The sequence below is a fragment of the Protopterus annectens genome, chromosome 8.part0 (genome assembly GCF_019279795.1).
Source record: "Protopterus annectens isolate FY-2018-M chromosome 8.part0, PAN1.0, whole genome shotgun sequence".
NCBI lineage: Eukaryota > Metazoa > Chordata > Ceratodontiformes > Protopteridae > Protopterus > Protopterus annectens.
In genome coordinates this window covers 1,785,514,666-1,785,530,821 of record NC_056741.1, presented here as the reverse complement: position 1 = coordinate 1,785,530,821, position 16,156 = coordinate 1,785,514,666, and the positions used below count along the sequence as shown (strand labels likewise).

Sequence of the window (16,156 nt, the reverse complement as noted above, 5' to 3'; positions counted from 1 at the left end):
TTGAGCTTTACATGATAACCCTGGTGTATATTTGTATCTGCCCATCCAGTCTTCAAGATATGCCTTAAATGTAGCCAAATTAATACCTTGCTTGACCTATAGATGGCAGCTTATTTCACAAGGTTGGAATATGCTCTTTTAGGATCCTGCCCTTTCAGTGAGCCTTGTTTATGTTTTGGTGTAAATATAGGTCCCTGGTACAGGTGTTTGTAGATAAACCAGTTTTGTGAAGAAATTGGATATCAAATAAGACTGGATCTCCCGCTGCTTGAAAAGCTAGACATGAGCTTTATTTACTTGTTGCTTGGCAGTGCTGACACTAAAAGCTAATTGCATAGCTGTCTTTTTCAGTCATGTACAGTTAAAATTATGTATTATTTTATCACCTGGCTTGTGGACAACATCTTAATTAACAATTTCTGTTAACAACAATATTGTTAGAGTGAAATGACTGCATTTCATATGTAGTATAAGTTGTGTGGTCTTCATTTCTAAACAGGCATAGTGCATTATTATTAGCTTAAAGTTTTTACTCCATATACATAGAGAGATAGACAGATAGAGACAGGTAGATTGACATATAAGATTTCATAGCAACACAATTTTCATCATATATATTTCTCCTGGATACTGAATTACTTTGCCATTCTAATAATTATGGAACATTATTATTCACATCGCAAAGAGTCTTCAAATGCAACAAAGCTATTTTGAGAAAGAACTCTCATAAAATAACACCCCAGATAATCCCATGCACTCCTCTAACATGTTGTACTCAGTAGCACGTAATTGCCTTCTCCTCATATTCCTCTCCCATCTAGCCTCCTGTTGCTCATGCTATTAATATTGCATCTATGTCAATATACTATATGACAATCATTATACATTTTACAGGGAATCTTACTCTGTTCTTATTTGCTTTTACTTGAATATAACTGCATTTATTTGATAATTTGTTGTCTGATTTATTGTGCTGTTTTTATGTTGAAATCTGGTATGCACCACATCAAACACCTACCCCTTGCAAATTTTCAAACTGTGTAGCCTAACAATTGCATCATTAAAATTCTAGGTCATATGACATGAAATGTGGACATAAATGGACAGCTGCTCAGCCTACAGTCAATGCCAACACACGTTTACTATACCTAATTAAGCATAGTTCCACTGAAGTAATTAAAGTAAAATCTGTTTATTTTGGAAAGCTCACTTTACACAATGACAGTATAATTACAGCAAAAAGAAATGGCAACAAAAAAAACATGATCTTGAAATATAGTCTTACCACCACAAACTAACCTCTAAAACACTCTGTCCAAAAACTAAATCTAAACTAAAATAATTGACCTGCACTCTCTATAATCTCCATGCTTTAAAATGTACTGCGGCTATCCATCTCAACTTCCTCCTTATATCCACACCCACCTCCCCTACACAACACTGCTCAAACACATCTCCCCTACTACTGTCCACATTAACATAAGAAGTATCCAGGACAAGCCATGCATGAAATTTGTGTATCTTGTTAAATTCTTACTTGACAATGTGGCAGTAACTGAGACTCGGCTGAAAATGAAACTAATGATGATGAGATACTCCCTCCAGACTGGAATCATCTACAGAGCTAATAGAAAACTGTATTTAACTCTCTCTCTCTTGCTGTCTCCCCCACCTCCAATTAGTTCAACAAAGCAGAAATCCTGGTCACATCTCTCAAACAAAACCAGCACAAATCTATGTACTTTATAGGAGTCTATAACCCTCCTGATAATCATATTGCTAAAGAAAACATCCTCTGCTGACTCACAACTAACATTCCTCAAGAAAAATTAATACTCAATGACTTTAATATGGACTGGCTCTCATTCTCCTCTGACAACTCATCTCAAAATATAAATCTATACGGACTTACTCAACTGATCACCTCTCCCACTCACTATAATAATAAAAACAAAAGAGGAACCACCGTAGACGGGAAACTCTCCTCTACCCCCAAATAAAATCTCTACTTGTGGAACTCTCCTTGACTCTTTAAGTGACCATCTCCACTTATTTGTGCTAAGAAAACAAATACACATTCAAAAACAACATCATTACGATGTGGCACATAACCTCTCAAATTTAAAAAATGACACCTTCATCTCATACATCAATCAGTAAATCTTGATGATGCTAAAATAGTTACCTTTTGATGATGCTGTATCCAACTTTAATAAAATGTTCCTAAGTATACAAAATGAACAAGCACCACTCAGAAAAAATAGAGAGTTAAGTCAAATCCTGCTCCCTGGTTAACCAGAAGTACCAAACAGCTTATGAAACTTTGAGATGCTGACTGGGAAACCTGATTAACAAATAAAACTCAAGCTAACCATTACAAATTTAAATAACTCATAAACAAAACTAAATATCACTGACAAAAAAAATACTACATTAATCTCCAAAGTAATACACACAATTACCTCAACTTATTCTGGTCTTCCATTCAAACAACTCAACAACATTGCCAGTGCATTTAATTCTGACTTTATTGGTGTAGTTTCATATTTCACTCAGTAGCAACAACCAAAACAATCCTATGGAAAAAAATGCTACATTCTCCCCATCCAGAAGGTGGTCAATCAACTGAGCTCACTAATTATAGGCCCATTGTCATTCTCTCCGCACTATCCAAGATGCATTTAAAATGCATTCAGCCCCAATAACTTCACTATAGCACTCAAAAAAGCCCCTTTCTCTCTATCACAGGATAGTTTTGCCCCCCATAGCACCTCTATATCTCTCCATAGCTTCATTAACACAATTAACACAAAAGTGTAGGCAACCTAGTATCAGCCCTCTTTGCTGATCTCTCTAAAGCTTTTGACACTATCTCCTACACTATTTGCTTACAAAAACTATCCATCCTATGCCTTGATAAGCCTTCCCTCTCCTGGTTTTCCAGCTATCTTGCTAATCGCCAACAGTCAATGAAATGGCCAAGTAATATCTCACCATTTATATTCTTTGATTTCCACAGAGATCCGCACTTTGGTCTTATCCTGTTTAGCATCTTTGTTAATGTCCTTGGCCTGACAAATTAGAATTCTACCCTAGTAGAGTACACAGATAGTTCAACCATCATCTACTAAGCAAAATAATTTTGACTGCCTACAACAGATGACTCAAGAATTTTTCTCCTCAGTAGAAAACTGAATCCATCCAGCTATTTCTCAACCCAGACAAATCAAAATTACTGTTCTTCCCTCCAAAACACTTTGCAATAATCTCTGTTACTTTATCTAACAACAATAAAATATAACTGTTGGCCCATTCGAAACTACTAGGAATATATATAGCTGAAGCCCTAAAATTCGATCTCCATCTAGATTACATAGTTAAAAAATATCACCAATCTATAGAGCCAGACAATATGTATGTAACACAGTTTGATCTTATTTCAATGTAATCTTTCTCCTACTCACCCTTCTCTATGCTGTATCATTTACCAGCATCCAACAAACTTACCTAAACAAGCTCAGACAGTGCTACAACAAAATTTGCAGCCGACCTTCCCCATAGATTACTCCACTGTCTAGAACTCAGACACCTCCGGTTACTCAAACTAACCCACCAACACATATACTCTCAATTCCCTACTGTCCATAAGCTACTATGTAAACCAAATGATTGCCTATTACTAACAAACTTAATACAATCTTACCACCCAACTATGACTCTGCTGTCTTCCGACAAAGCTCTACTACTTTTATCCAAACCTAACAGCTCAGCTGGCTGCTGCCTATGGTCTCACATAATGTCCAAAACCTGTAACTCTAGCTCTCTAACAGGCAAGATCCATCACTAAAGTCTTTCAAATTTAAACTAAAAATACACATATACAACTTGTGATGCTGCATATGCTCCCTGTCTGATTAAACCATTCTTCTCTCCTCTAACCGCTCTCCTTGTCAAACTCTTTATTCATTCTAAAACAGAGTAACTGCATAAAATTACAACCTACAACATGCCTGAATACTGTACCTATCTATATATCTATAAGTAAGGAGCAACTACCATTATAAGGCTATGTCTTTTTGTATGTAAATGTACTACTGATTTCTTGCTCGCCAGTTTTATACAATGTATACCTAAACATGGAATTTCCCATGCTTAATGATAGAGTATCTCTGTTAGGTGTCATTGTGAATATTGAATTGTGTTGAATTGTACTGGAGCTTTTCTCCCTAGGCCACTGCTGAAAATGGGACCTGAGCTCAGCTGGACTTACTGAATAAGCAAAGCAATAAAAAACTGAAGTATTATTTTTTATATTTCAAAATACAGTTTTTGTTTTTCAGGCTTTCTCACTGTAAAATAATACATGCATGTGAACTGTAATAATAATCAAACTGCTACTATTTGACACTTTCTGAAAGCCTGTCTGTAAGTGATAGAAGGGCAGTATCAGCTGTGATACAGACTGGTACAAATGTAAGCTTAGTGTCACTGAAAGGTAGAGACACTATGTTGGACTTGCCATTTCATCATCACAATGGATTACGTGGACACCAGGCTTATGACAAAGGTCAAATCGATTGGAGAAGTGGAGTGTCCTAAATAGTTGCTTGTTTCTTCAAAGTGAATGTCACCTTCTTCACCATACAACAAGGCATCCACTTTGAATAATAATAGATATGAGCAGCTGATATGTGGCAGAATGCTCTGGATGTCTTTGTCATTTGACATGTTTCAATCGGCCGTTGATGGACCTGCAAAGAACAAAAATCTGTTCCTTTAAAGTAAGACATGTTTTTAACAGGATTAATATTTGGAAGTTATGTTATAATATCAAGTTAAACTCTGAATCAATTGGTGAATGGATGCAGGGTTATATCACAAAGGATAAAAATGGGATGAAATTCGGTATTCAGCAATCTGATCTGATACACAGAAAGATACTAAGCATGGAGAACAGGTAAACAGAGGTAAATAAGGTTAAACATTTACAAAGTATGTTTAACATAACAATAGTCAGAAAAATAACTAAGTTTGTACAAGCAACAGTATAACCCATCAAGGTTAACTTGATCATGTTAGATACTGTTTTAAAATAATTTCTAATTCAGTGTATCCAAATATTTTTATGAATATCAGCTATATTAAACTGAGCATAAAATATATTTCATCTTTCAGATACAATAAATCAGGAGCCCACTTATGAAAATACTGTACGTGGAGAAAAGGTCAGTGATCTTCTAAACTTCTTTTAAATGCAGTTAGATTTTTTTATGGTTTTCATCAAGTGCAAATAATAAAGACAGAGACACAATTTAATTTGAAGAAAGACTGATATTCCATTAAAATGTTTTATTAATTAACTGTAATAAATTATTTTTAAACAAAAAAATGTTGTCTTGTACGGCAACACTAAGTGTTTCAATAATTCAAAATTTCAGATGAGAGAGCGAATCCACACTAATTTTCGGCTCCTAATGTATTCTGCTGTTAAGCTCTAATAGTTTTAGTTTTCTAGCCTAGCGTTTAATCCACTGTGTCATTTTATAAATAGCTACATTACTTCAACATTAAGGTATCTGATGTTTATTGATTCTGTTGGTAAAACACAATGTTTGCAGCTGTTTTAGAAAGATGATATTCAATTCAACAAAACACTCCCGTCATATTCACTTTTTGTGATCATAACTTTCTAAACAGACTAATCCTCCAGTGTTCATATATTTGTTTACTAATTGTAATTGTATTATGTGAGAGCAATATTATCCTTATTATCCTCCATATCTGTGCAACCCTGGAGTTAAAATTTTAAGTAAGGAAGATGTGGATGTTGCAGTTGAGCTTATCCCATGCACAATTCACTTTTTTGATGTTGCTACCTGCTGTGATTTTGGGGATTTTAATCATCAGGCTTGCATTCACAAGATTGTGCATCATCTCGGAGGTGATCACTTTTAAATGAAATCAGAAAACTAATTTTCTGTTGGTTCACTGAATCCCTCTGAGTCAGCAGATTATTTTGGTGAAATATGTAAATTTAATAATTATATAACCTTAGAAGTTGTTATATTTGTTGTTATATTAGGGAAATGGATACAGAGTGAGGGTGAGCCCCATTGCATGTAAGACTTGGAGAAGTTGCCTTCCACTTCTTCTTGAACTGTAATTTGTATATTATATTATATTATATTATATTATATTATATTATATTATATTATATGGTTCCAGGGATTCAGTGACTTCAGGTACATGTCATGCTGATGCTAATATGATTGATAGTGTAAGTGAGGACAGCAGCATTGCTAATCAAATATGCAAGAAGCCGAGGCACACAGTATGATTATCAGCCTCAGCCCACGCCCACAACACAGGTTCATGGCCATGCCAGGGTAAGGAAGTGCATGACCTATGTGTGTGTACAGTGAGTGCACACAACAAAACAAGAGCGTCAGCAGTGACTACACACATACTTCACAGCAATAGATAAGTAAATCAGGAATGCATGAGCCAGGGAAAACCTAGCAGCAAATGGACAATGAAAGTTGATAGTGTTGTACAGTGCATTGAGTGAATTCATGGACATGTTGAATAGTACTAGCATTGTCACTAACATTAACAAATGGTTGTTAAATGTTAAGAAGGAAAAAAGTGCTGAAGAAAAATATGGGCATGTAACAGTTTTTGAATTCCACATGGGCACATCTCTCAAACTCCCAATGTAAGAATAGTGTACAAAAGCACATGAATGTGTGAACATATGCACAAAATTAGGGAAAACTTGTACATACTGCTCCTTCAAATTGTGAAAGTGTATACAATAACAGTTGTTACAAAAACATGCATGTTATGAAGGGCAGGAATTGTCTGTCAATGAATAAGGCTATGCTTAAAAGTAAGCTGAAGATTGCCTATGAAAAGGATCATATCCAAAGAAATTAATCACAACACATCTGTGCATTGTCATTATTGTCTACGAACAATTGTCTCATAAACTTCTTCAGTTTATATCAAATGGTACCGGAAAGCCTGTCTGCCTAAGTTACAATCACATACAATGTGTATCGGCTAATGCCATACAAACTGGTAAAACACTAGTGGGAATATATACATCTAAAGGGTGCAGTGACAGATCCAGCAATAGGCAATCTAGGCAGTTACCTAGGGCCCACTGGCTTGGGGGGGGGTCTGCTGGGGACTGCCACAACATTTAGTTGTTAATAAACAATTAAAATATAAAAACAAATTTCAATTTTTTTTCCTCCGTGCATTTTTTTTCTTTAAGGATGAACCTCTCTGTGCATACATATGTCATGCATCTTTAGTACAATGCAGGACAAGATGATTTGAAACCTTTACAGCAATGTATGCGATTTTAAACATGGTGAAATGTGACCTTCTTTTTTGAAAAGACATGGACTACTTCCCCAAACAAGCATTCAGCCTTGCAGTACTCAGAGGAGTGTGTGTGTGTGTGTGTGTGTGTGTGTGTGTGTGTGTGTGTGTGTGTGTGTAAAATGCCCTAGTTAGGGATGGCATGCTGGTTAATTAGCTTGCTCAATGACAGGTGACAAGAGCCTTAATCCTCTACACCAGCTACCAGCTAAGTTAGTCATCACAGTTTATTAATTCATAAATTTAGTTTCAATGTTTAATGGGAAACGTCTCCAAAACTACAGGGGTGCGTTTTCAAGGAATGTAAATTTCAGTGCATTTTCCAGTAATAGTTTCAAGGGAAGAGAAGTTTGCTGTTGCTCATGCTAAGTGTGTTTTCAATATGCAGCTGTTTTCTATAGATAAATGGTCATCAAGGTTTATGTATAGAGCTTCTAAGCAGTGTTCATAGCACATCAGTCAGCATACTTGCCTTTGGTGCAAAAGGCTGTGGGTTTTACTCCCACACCATGCAGATGAATTGCTGATACTGTAATGCACTTTAAATGTGTATGTGTGTGCGTGTGTGTTTGTGTGTGTAGGGGGAATTTTGCCCTCCTGAATGTGTTGTCCTTTGGATAAGATGTTAAACTGAGGCCTCATCTGTCTGTGTTAATGGTAGGCACTGTGACATTGTTTACATCCACCAGAGTTATCAAAAAGAACAGTGGGATATTCCCTGATGCCCTGGCCAAATTTCCCCTAGCAATGTAAGTACCACCAAGGGTCTTCCCTGAAAAGATGTTACCAGCCTAGTGGGACTAAACTGCTCAACAAAGGATATTTAAATTAAAAGTTTTACATTAAATCTGTATTTCTGCCTTCACTTCAAACGTAAAAAAGAAAATAATATTCACATTGACATTTGTGAGCAGAGTTTATGGTAATGGGAGGGGGTGATGGGACACTAGAATGGCTGCAGGGGAGAGGCCCTTGTCAATTTTCCTGTCTGGGACACCATTTGACCATGATCCAGCCCTGAAAGGGTGTGTGACAACATTATTGTGAAATGACTAAAATGACTAGTGAAGTGAGCATTGTGCAACAGACAACAGTAATTATTGGATGACAACACTCAACATACCACACAGACATTGAACATGACATCAGGGTTTCAATAAACTATGGAAGCTGTCTGAGTTGAAATAATACATTTCTAGACAGGCCTATAACATTCCTGTTGTTATATGTGTGCCATCCCTATCCTACATTGCATGTCAGTCTTCAGAGCCATGGGTTTGAAGGCAGATTCTCAGGATTATTTGCCAAAGCATGAGAACTGACAGTTACTGTTCCCACCATTGATTACTGATGTTGCTTTATGCTAACAGTCATGCAACTGAAGAAGCAAAATATATGTGGTTAAACTGGGGTACCTACAAGGAAATACAACAATTAAGTGAGCAAAATCAAGCAGCCATCCAAAAATAACATTTTCACACATCACTGAAGTTGAATAAGCCAATCCAATATATCACCAATGACCTTTTTAAAACAATTACATAAGGTAGACATTGTTGGGTGAGAGCATATATCCACTCATAGTCTGTAGACCTTTGTAGTACCTGTTGATGCCATAGAAGAAATAATAACACAGTTGTCAGAAGGTACACAGTTGAAGGGATAACATGTGTTTGAATACATATGGTATCACTTAAATGGGAGTGTATCACCTGGGTGACAAAAATCTCTGCACCTTTGAAAGCACTACTTTGATCATCACATAGATTGAGTAAGCCATTACTGCCTATTACCACTTGCTTTTGAACACAATAATAGTCCAAGCGAAAAGAAAAGGTTCCAATCACTAATACACCATGGAGACATGAAAGCAAATAAAATACTAAGTAAAATATTCCACAAGAGCTTTATTACAAAGGTGAGTGCTTTCGCAACCTATCCCAGTTGCTTATTCAGACCAAAATGAATTTATTCTTAGAAAACACACCCATTTTTAAAAAGAACACATCATAAAATCATCCATTCAACATTCTGCCAATATATTGAGACAAACAGACTTTTTATCCATCCAATAACATGGAAACCATATAAGTTTAAAGCTATGGGGGATTGTCAAACCAAGGATGTGGTATATTTGGCCCACTGTGTATGCTTCGAAGCATTCTATGTTGGCAAGACCAACAGACGTTTGACAGAACGTGTATTAGTGATTGGAACTTTTTGTTTTCACTTGAACTGTTTGTGGTATTTGTTCCAACACTTTTATTACAATAATAGTCCATATGAGATTACTAGACTAACAGCTTAAGTGCCCTTACAAGCCTAGCCAATATAACCTGATTTTACCCAATATATGGCACCTAGAATAGAGGATGTCATGGATGTGTGCCTACATCTTGGGTATCTTACAGATTGTCTCTGTCCATAAGGACATAGGCACTACCCTAGGTGTGAATTTGCAATTGCCCAACATTGCCTGTTACTATTTTATTACACACTCATAGTAGCTACACCTTTCTGGATTCAAACACCTGCCTATCTAAGTCCATATTTTACAGAGCTGTGCATTAACTGCTGATGACACAGGAGACAACATATTACAAGCCTCAAAATCATATGGTTGAAGGGAGCAAGGTACATGTATGGGCACATATAGGGGGAATGAGCAATGTGCTTCATCAAAGAGACACTGGCAATGCATGGATCACAATACACAAGATAATACCATATTAAGTCAAACATCTGAATAGGAGTACATTAACCCATTGAACCCATTATAATAGCTGCCTCTTAATACTCTTATTATTACTGCTTTCTGTTGTGTAGTAGGACTAAACACAGTAGCATAAGGAGCAACATGTGAATGTAGACAAAGGCAACATCTGATCAGGTTTTGCCAAAGGACTTGAATGGAGATTTTGTCAAAAGACTTAAAAGTATTTAGCTTCCTTTGTGGTGCCAAGCATTGTACAGGTGACCTGTGGTATACTGAAGTTTTATGTCCATTTCTGTTAACTAATACACATTTTACTTCACATCAGTTGCTATGGCAGTGAATAAGATATACATGTGTAATACAGATGTTACATGCACATTACAAGAGTGAAAGCCATGCTAGAATAAAAGATACGATACACAGCAATGCTGGCACATGTCATATCAATAAGGGATTTAGACTGCTGTGTGTTTAGAAAAGTCATAGGTGAAAGAATTACGCATAGTAGCAGTCCACATTTTGCTGTTAGAGGAATTGAACAGGAATTTGTTAGAGGATAGTGGCATCCATCACACACTGAAGTACCATCTATACATTCCAGAGTGTTAATCTGAAGATCACTCTATGATCCATTGTTGAAAGTAACATCTTATGTTTATGTGTGTTTATTATTAAAATCTCTTAGTTATGTGTCCACAGTATGCAGGATGATATAAAGGCATACATGGAACTGATATTAACATTGCACTCAAATGCACTGCAAGTATCTTTGTAACTGTACAAGTTCAATAGATCACACTGTGACACTGGGAAGGAACATTTGAGACAGTCCCACACCTCACATCAGGTATACAATAAGTCCACACAGTGTATACAAAGACTTTAGTGACACAATCACTTGCTAAAGTGCATTGCTGACAAGCACAGTTACAAGACTTATCACAAATTATTACAACACACACATTTAAATCTTGAGTTTTTGCCATGGGATGAGAACTAGCAGTAGGCTGTATTGCTTAATGGCAAGCATCGCACAAATGGTGAGGACAGAAATAGAGATTTCTGTTTATAAACTATTTCTGATGATGTATCTGGTATGTGAATCTACGTTTTGACCATATTAAAGATGTGAAATTGGGGATGGTAGAGCAGATGTGAAAATGAGGATGAAACATGGCGTAGGTCAGTGGAGGAATAATTATGGAGTGTGTAGGATGGTAGTGGAAGACAACTGAGGCTATGCACGTCTTCACAAGCTTGTAAAATAGAAAGAATTTGGAAAATTTGGATTTGCAATCACATCATAAACAATATGTGAAAACAACTAAATAATGCTGTTAGACCATCTGAACCAAGTCAAATATTTAATATACACATATATGGGAAGTGGACAGTTATGTATAGGTTGCAATTTTTGTTTTGTTTTTTTGGAACAGGTGCCATTTTTATTTTTTACATAGAAAGAGAGATAAGGAATGTTGGGGAAGGTATTTAAGAATAACAGGGTTAGGTATGTTTCAAATAGGTTATGTAGCTGGAGCAGACATATAGGGCAGGCAAGGCAGACAAGGATGGTGATAGGCACAAAAGAGTGAGGTACACTATGATTGGTGTTAGATATGGGATTTCAGAAGAGCATCCAAATACAGCATGAATACAGTGAGAATCTAGTCCTCACCCTCAGAATTGTCACCAGTGTCACCTGTTGCTGACACCTGGGGCAGTGCAGGATGGGGCAGTGATTTGCCAATTCACTGCAAGGAACCTTTCCATGCAGCAGATGTAGGCACAGAAGACCCTCTACATAATCTTTTCCATCAGCTGTATCAGTTCTTATCAGGTGACATAAATGCCACCCCCTCTGCCACTACTGCTAGTGGGCCCACTGCACCAGGCCCCAGGACAGTGATACCACTCAATTCTTCTCTGAAAAGGAGCATGTTCTCTGAGATGTCTGCCTGAGCTGCAAGAGAATGACAGAAAATAAAGAACTCCTACAGTAGAAGTCCAATATAGGTCTACTTAATTTACACAACAAATTAAAGCACAGGTTGAAATATTAATGAATACTTACAATACATCTTTGGTGCCCTTATTCTGAACTCTTCTTCTCACTGGCTAAAAAGATCAAGGTGTCACATTTGCAGGTCTTTGTAGTGAAGCCAGAACTATGCGCCAAAGCGGGTAATGCCAGTGACAGCCTACACAATACTCAGGCAAGACTGTACCAGGTATTCACTTTATACTGGGGACCATCATAAGAGTTCCCAGTCAAGCACACCTAGTGGCCCATACACAGCAGGTAAAGAAAGCTCTTACTTTCTTTGCTGCACAACCAGAGAGCCTGACCACTATCAGAACTGTGGGAAGCCATGGCCATTGCGCATGCCCCTATCCAAGGAACAGTGATAGCCATCTCATGGTCATGCAACTTTAGGCACATAGTTAGCATGACCTATTATGGTGCCAATCTAGATTGCGGTACAGTGCTGAATGGGAAATTTACCCTTTTCCACAATGTAGTGTGATCTTGGAGTTGGTATATTTAACTAGCAGGGGGTGTGGGAGGTGCAGCCACCCATGTGGGAGTGCATGGAGGCTTGCTGCACTGCAAAAATGTTAAAAGTGGAGTTTTTTTTTAAAGTTCGAAGTTCTGAAACTTTGATCATATGGTCGCTGCCATATGAATTTCGAAGTTTCAGAACTTTGATAATCTACCATAGATCCATCTATGCATATACTAGTTTATGTTAAGAGACATATGGCTCAAGAGTATGTTCTCTTGCTTGCCTGCATAACAGAGATGCCCCCTCATCAAAGAAATACTGCAAAATGGCATTATATGTCAGCTCTAGGTGGCTTTTTCTTGGGGGGGGGTGGGGGTTGAATTTGAGAAGACCTAAATAAGCACACCTACCCAAGTGTTCCTTATACATATGCAAATGAACACCCATACATACGACAGTTCAATATGGTTCCTGCCACACATGACCTATAGGATTTGAAGTTGTAAAGATTTATGTCAGGTAGGGGCATGACATTACTCATAAACATATTTTCTTTCTGTTTCAGAAAAGCATGCCACATTGTAGGAAACCAGAGAAAACACAACTTGTCCAATGTCCAAAATGACATCTTCATTCAGGCTGTGCACGTCTATGATCAGCAGACGAACAGCCATGACAAATCTGACAGGGCTTTCAATGACCATGCCTGGCAGGGTGTTATTAATTATATAAATGCTGTCAGTGGCCAAACAGAAGGTATGACCAAGCCAGACAATGGGCCACTGACATGATTAATGTTTCTGGAAGTCATGCAACCTGACTAGCACAGGGACAGAGACTAACAGGAGGCATTCCATTGACCAAGCCATGAGTAACTGAGATGGAGGAATTTCTGGCCTTAACAGGCTAATACAGTGGGGTGCCAGTACATCTGACTGATCCCCCTCCCACCTAGGTGTGAATTACCTCGTCTCTGTAACTCACTCACAATGTCAATATATCACAAGACCGCAGGCAACACTAACTACACTGCATCACCTCTCGTTCACTGGCTCCTTATCTCACCATCCTATCTGGCACTGTTCTCACATCCCAACATCCCAGCAAAGTGAAGGGAATCACCCGGGAGGCCCCAACAGCTGTGATGCCACTGATAACTGTGAGACAGTAGCCAGTTGGAGAATGCTCACGTTTCTGCCCCCATTCCTATGACAGCAGTACGCCACACGTCATTGGTTGGATTCGCACCACTCGCTTGGCATGTCCCATGCTCTGAGGGCCAGGCAGCATCAGTGCCAAGACAGTCTCCAACTTTGAGGTGTTGTTACAGTACCCAGAGCCTCAATACTTCAAAATAACATGCAGGTCTCAGTCACTATGGGTTTGTATCAATGTGTGAACATCATGTATTGTGCGCATAACAGCCTGGAAGCAGTTACAATATAGACAGGACAAGAGGGAACATCAGATTTGTGCTTACTACTAATATGGGTGCTTGTGAAGAACTCTAGACCCACCAGAAATGCTGTTCCTGTGTGTACAAGTGACCCCCACAAGGGAGATCTCACTAATTATATGTGTATGGGCTCTGGCCGTATTTTATTTACTCACTCTCAGAGAAAGAGTCATCAATATTTTGTCATTAATTATCTTTGTTGGGGGGGGTATGCTCATCATTAAACCAAGTTAGAGCGTATGAAGATGAGGCTACCTCCTCTCCAGTCTAATAAAATCAGGACTGTCTGACATATCCTATTGTATTTTTATTGCACAGGCAATCGGCAGATGCTGTAAAACAACCATAATGTATTTCTTTTTTTGTTTTCTTTTTTTCCCCTCCCACCCCATAATTACACAGAACAACATGACTTCAGCTGGCTTCAGTTACACCATACTAACAGGCCATCATACATTTCATTATTTTTTCGGCACAACATGTTGCTCTATCCCATCTAAAATCCTAAAATGTTGGATTATGTGCTAAATGCAGTGATGATTATACTAAGCATTACAGTTAAGAGGCTTATTCTTCAGAAGAATGCATGTTAATGCAAATGCTGCACTTCTATCAACTTACTAGATGAATAGTACCAGTATTTAAAAAAATGCCCTTGACAGAACCTGTGGTCCTCATTTTTTTGTCTTTGTTCCTAGTAATTGAGATAACAAGCTGATAGCCTTTCTAGGATTGTAGGATGACTCCACCAAATTGTCCAGTTTATCTTACTGCAAAGTATGTTTTCATCTGTTTAATCCAGTGTCACACTCAGAAAAAACATAATTTAAATTAGTAGTGTTAACACACACACACACACACACACACACACACACACACACACACACACACACACACACACACACACACACACACAAACACACACACACACACACACACACACACACACACACCCTTCTCTGAAAGTAACTTTCCTTACTTGGGGTCTTCATTCCGCTGTAGAGTTAGTCCAATTCCCCGACCCTTCTGAACGTTAGTTTCTCTTCATTCCGCTGTCCTAGTGCTGTAACAAGTTAGTTTCCAAACATTAGTTTTCAAGTTCTTCATTCTGTCATCCTAGTGCTGTAATAACAACTGTTTGTTGCCATTCCTGCTCGCATTTGAGCCGGAAATGCATGAGCTCCTTGAGCTCAATTCTGATAGGCTGGTAGCCCTGAGGGAGCTGACATCATCGTGCACGTGATGACATCAGCTCTAAGAGTGAAAATTAAAAAAACAAAAGAAAAATTCGGAAATGAAGGGGTGCCACTTGGGAATCGTGGCACCCCTTCATTTGAACCCCAAAACTCAGTAAAAACCAAGTAATTTGGCGCAGTTGGGAGGTATGGTCACATATTATGCAAGCAGAGGTATTTTGAAGGTTTCCACATTTGTGCTCAGTGTGTCTCTGAATCTCTCCCACCCTATATCTGTGGCTGCTCATTACAAAAAAATGTCTGTTTCTCATGTGAAATACCCAGTGGGCACCCCTTCAAAACAATGATATAGCAGTTTAATTAAATAAAATAAGGTGAGCAGAAAAGGATGATAGAAAAGCAAAGCTTCTAACTGAATACTTCTACTCAAATGCAAAATGGATGACAGACCAGATTTACCTGATTAGAGGAAATACCAGGAATAAAGCTGACAACATTTCCTTCACAGAAGAAAAGATTGTGAAAGAACCCCAAAATATAAACATGGACATGCTAATGCGGGCTTAACAGGATTTATTTTTAAATTTTTAGAGCATTCACTGAAATGCTAGTGATACTCTAAATAATCTTTATTATTATTATTATTATTATTTTGAATCTGTTACTCTGAGCTAAAGGAAAGAAAGAATGTCTGAATATGTAGAAGCCAGCACAGCACTGATCACAAGGCAGAATGTGTTCACAGAAGGAAGGGCATGTGAGGAAAATGAAATAGATCTGCTTCACCAGTTAACAAAGCAAGAGGTAAGAATGTGTCAGAGGCACAAACTGTTTATATTTAGCAAGGCATTTAGTGTGGTGCCATACAGAAGATTATTAAAAATAAAATACT

At 37.8% G+C, this 16,156-nt stretch overlaps 1 protein-coding gene across 1 annotated transcript in view; it reads left to right on the top strand.

The window, feature by feature from the left end:
* Window positions 1–16,156, top strand: part of LOC122809642 — a 378,601-nt gene that overhangs the window by 288,939 nt on the left and 73,506 nt on the right. The window contains exon 5 of the mRNA XM_044081286.1: window positions 5,176–5,225. Coding sequence (XP_043937221.1) covers window positions 5,176–5,225 — 50 coding nt within the window. The remainder of the gene's footprint in view (window positions 1–5,175; window positions 5,226–16,156) is intronic.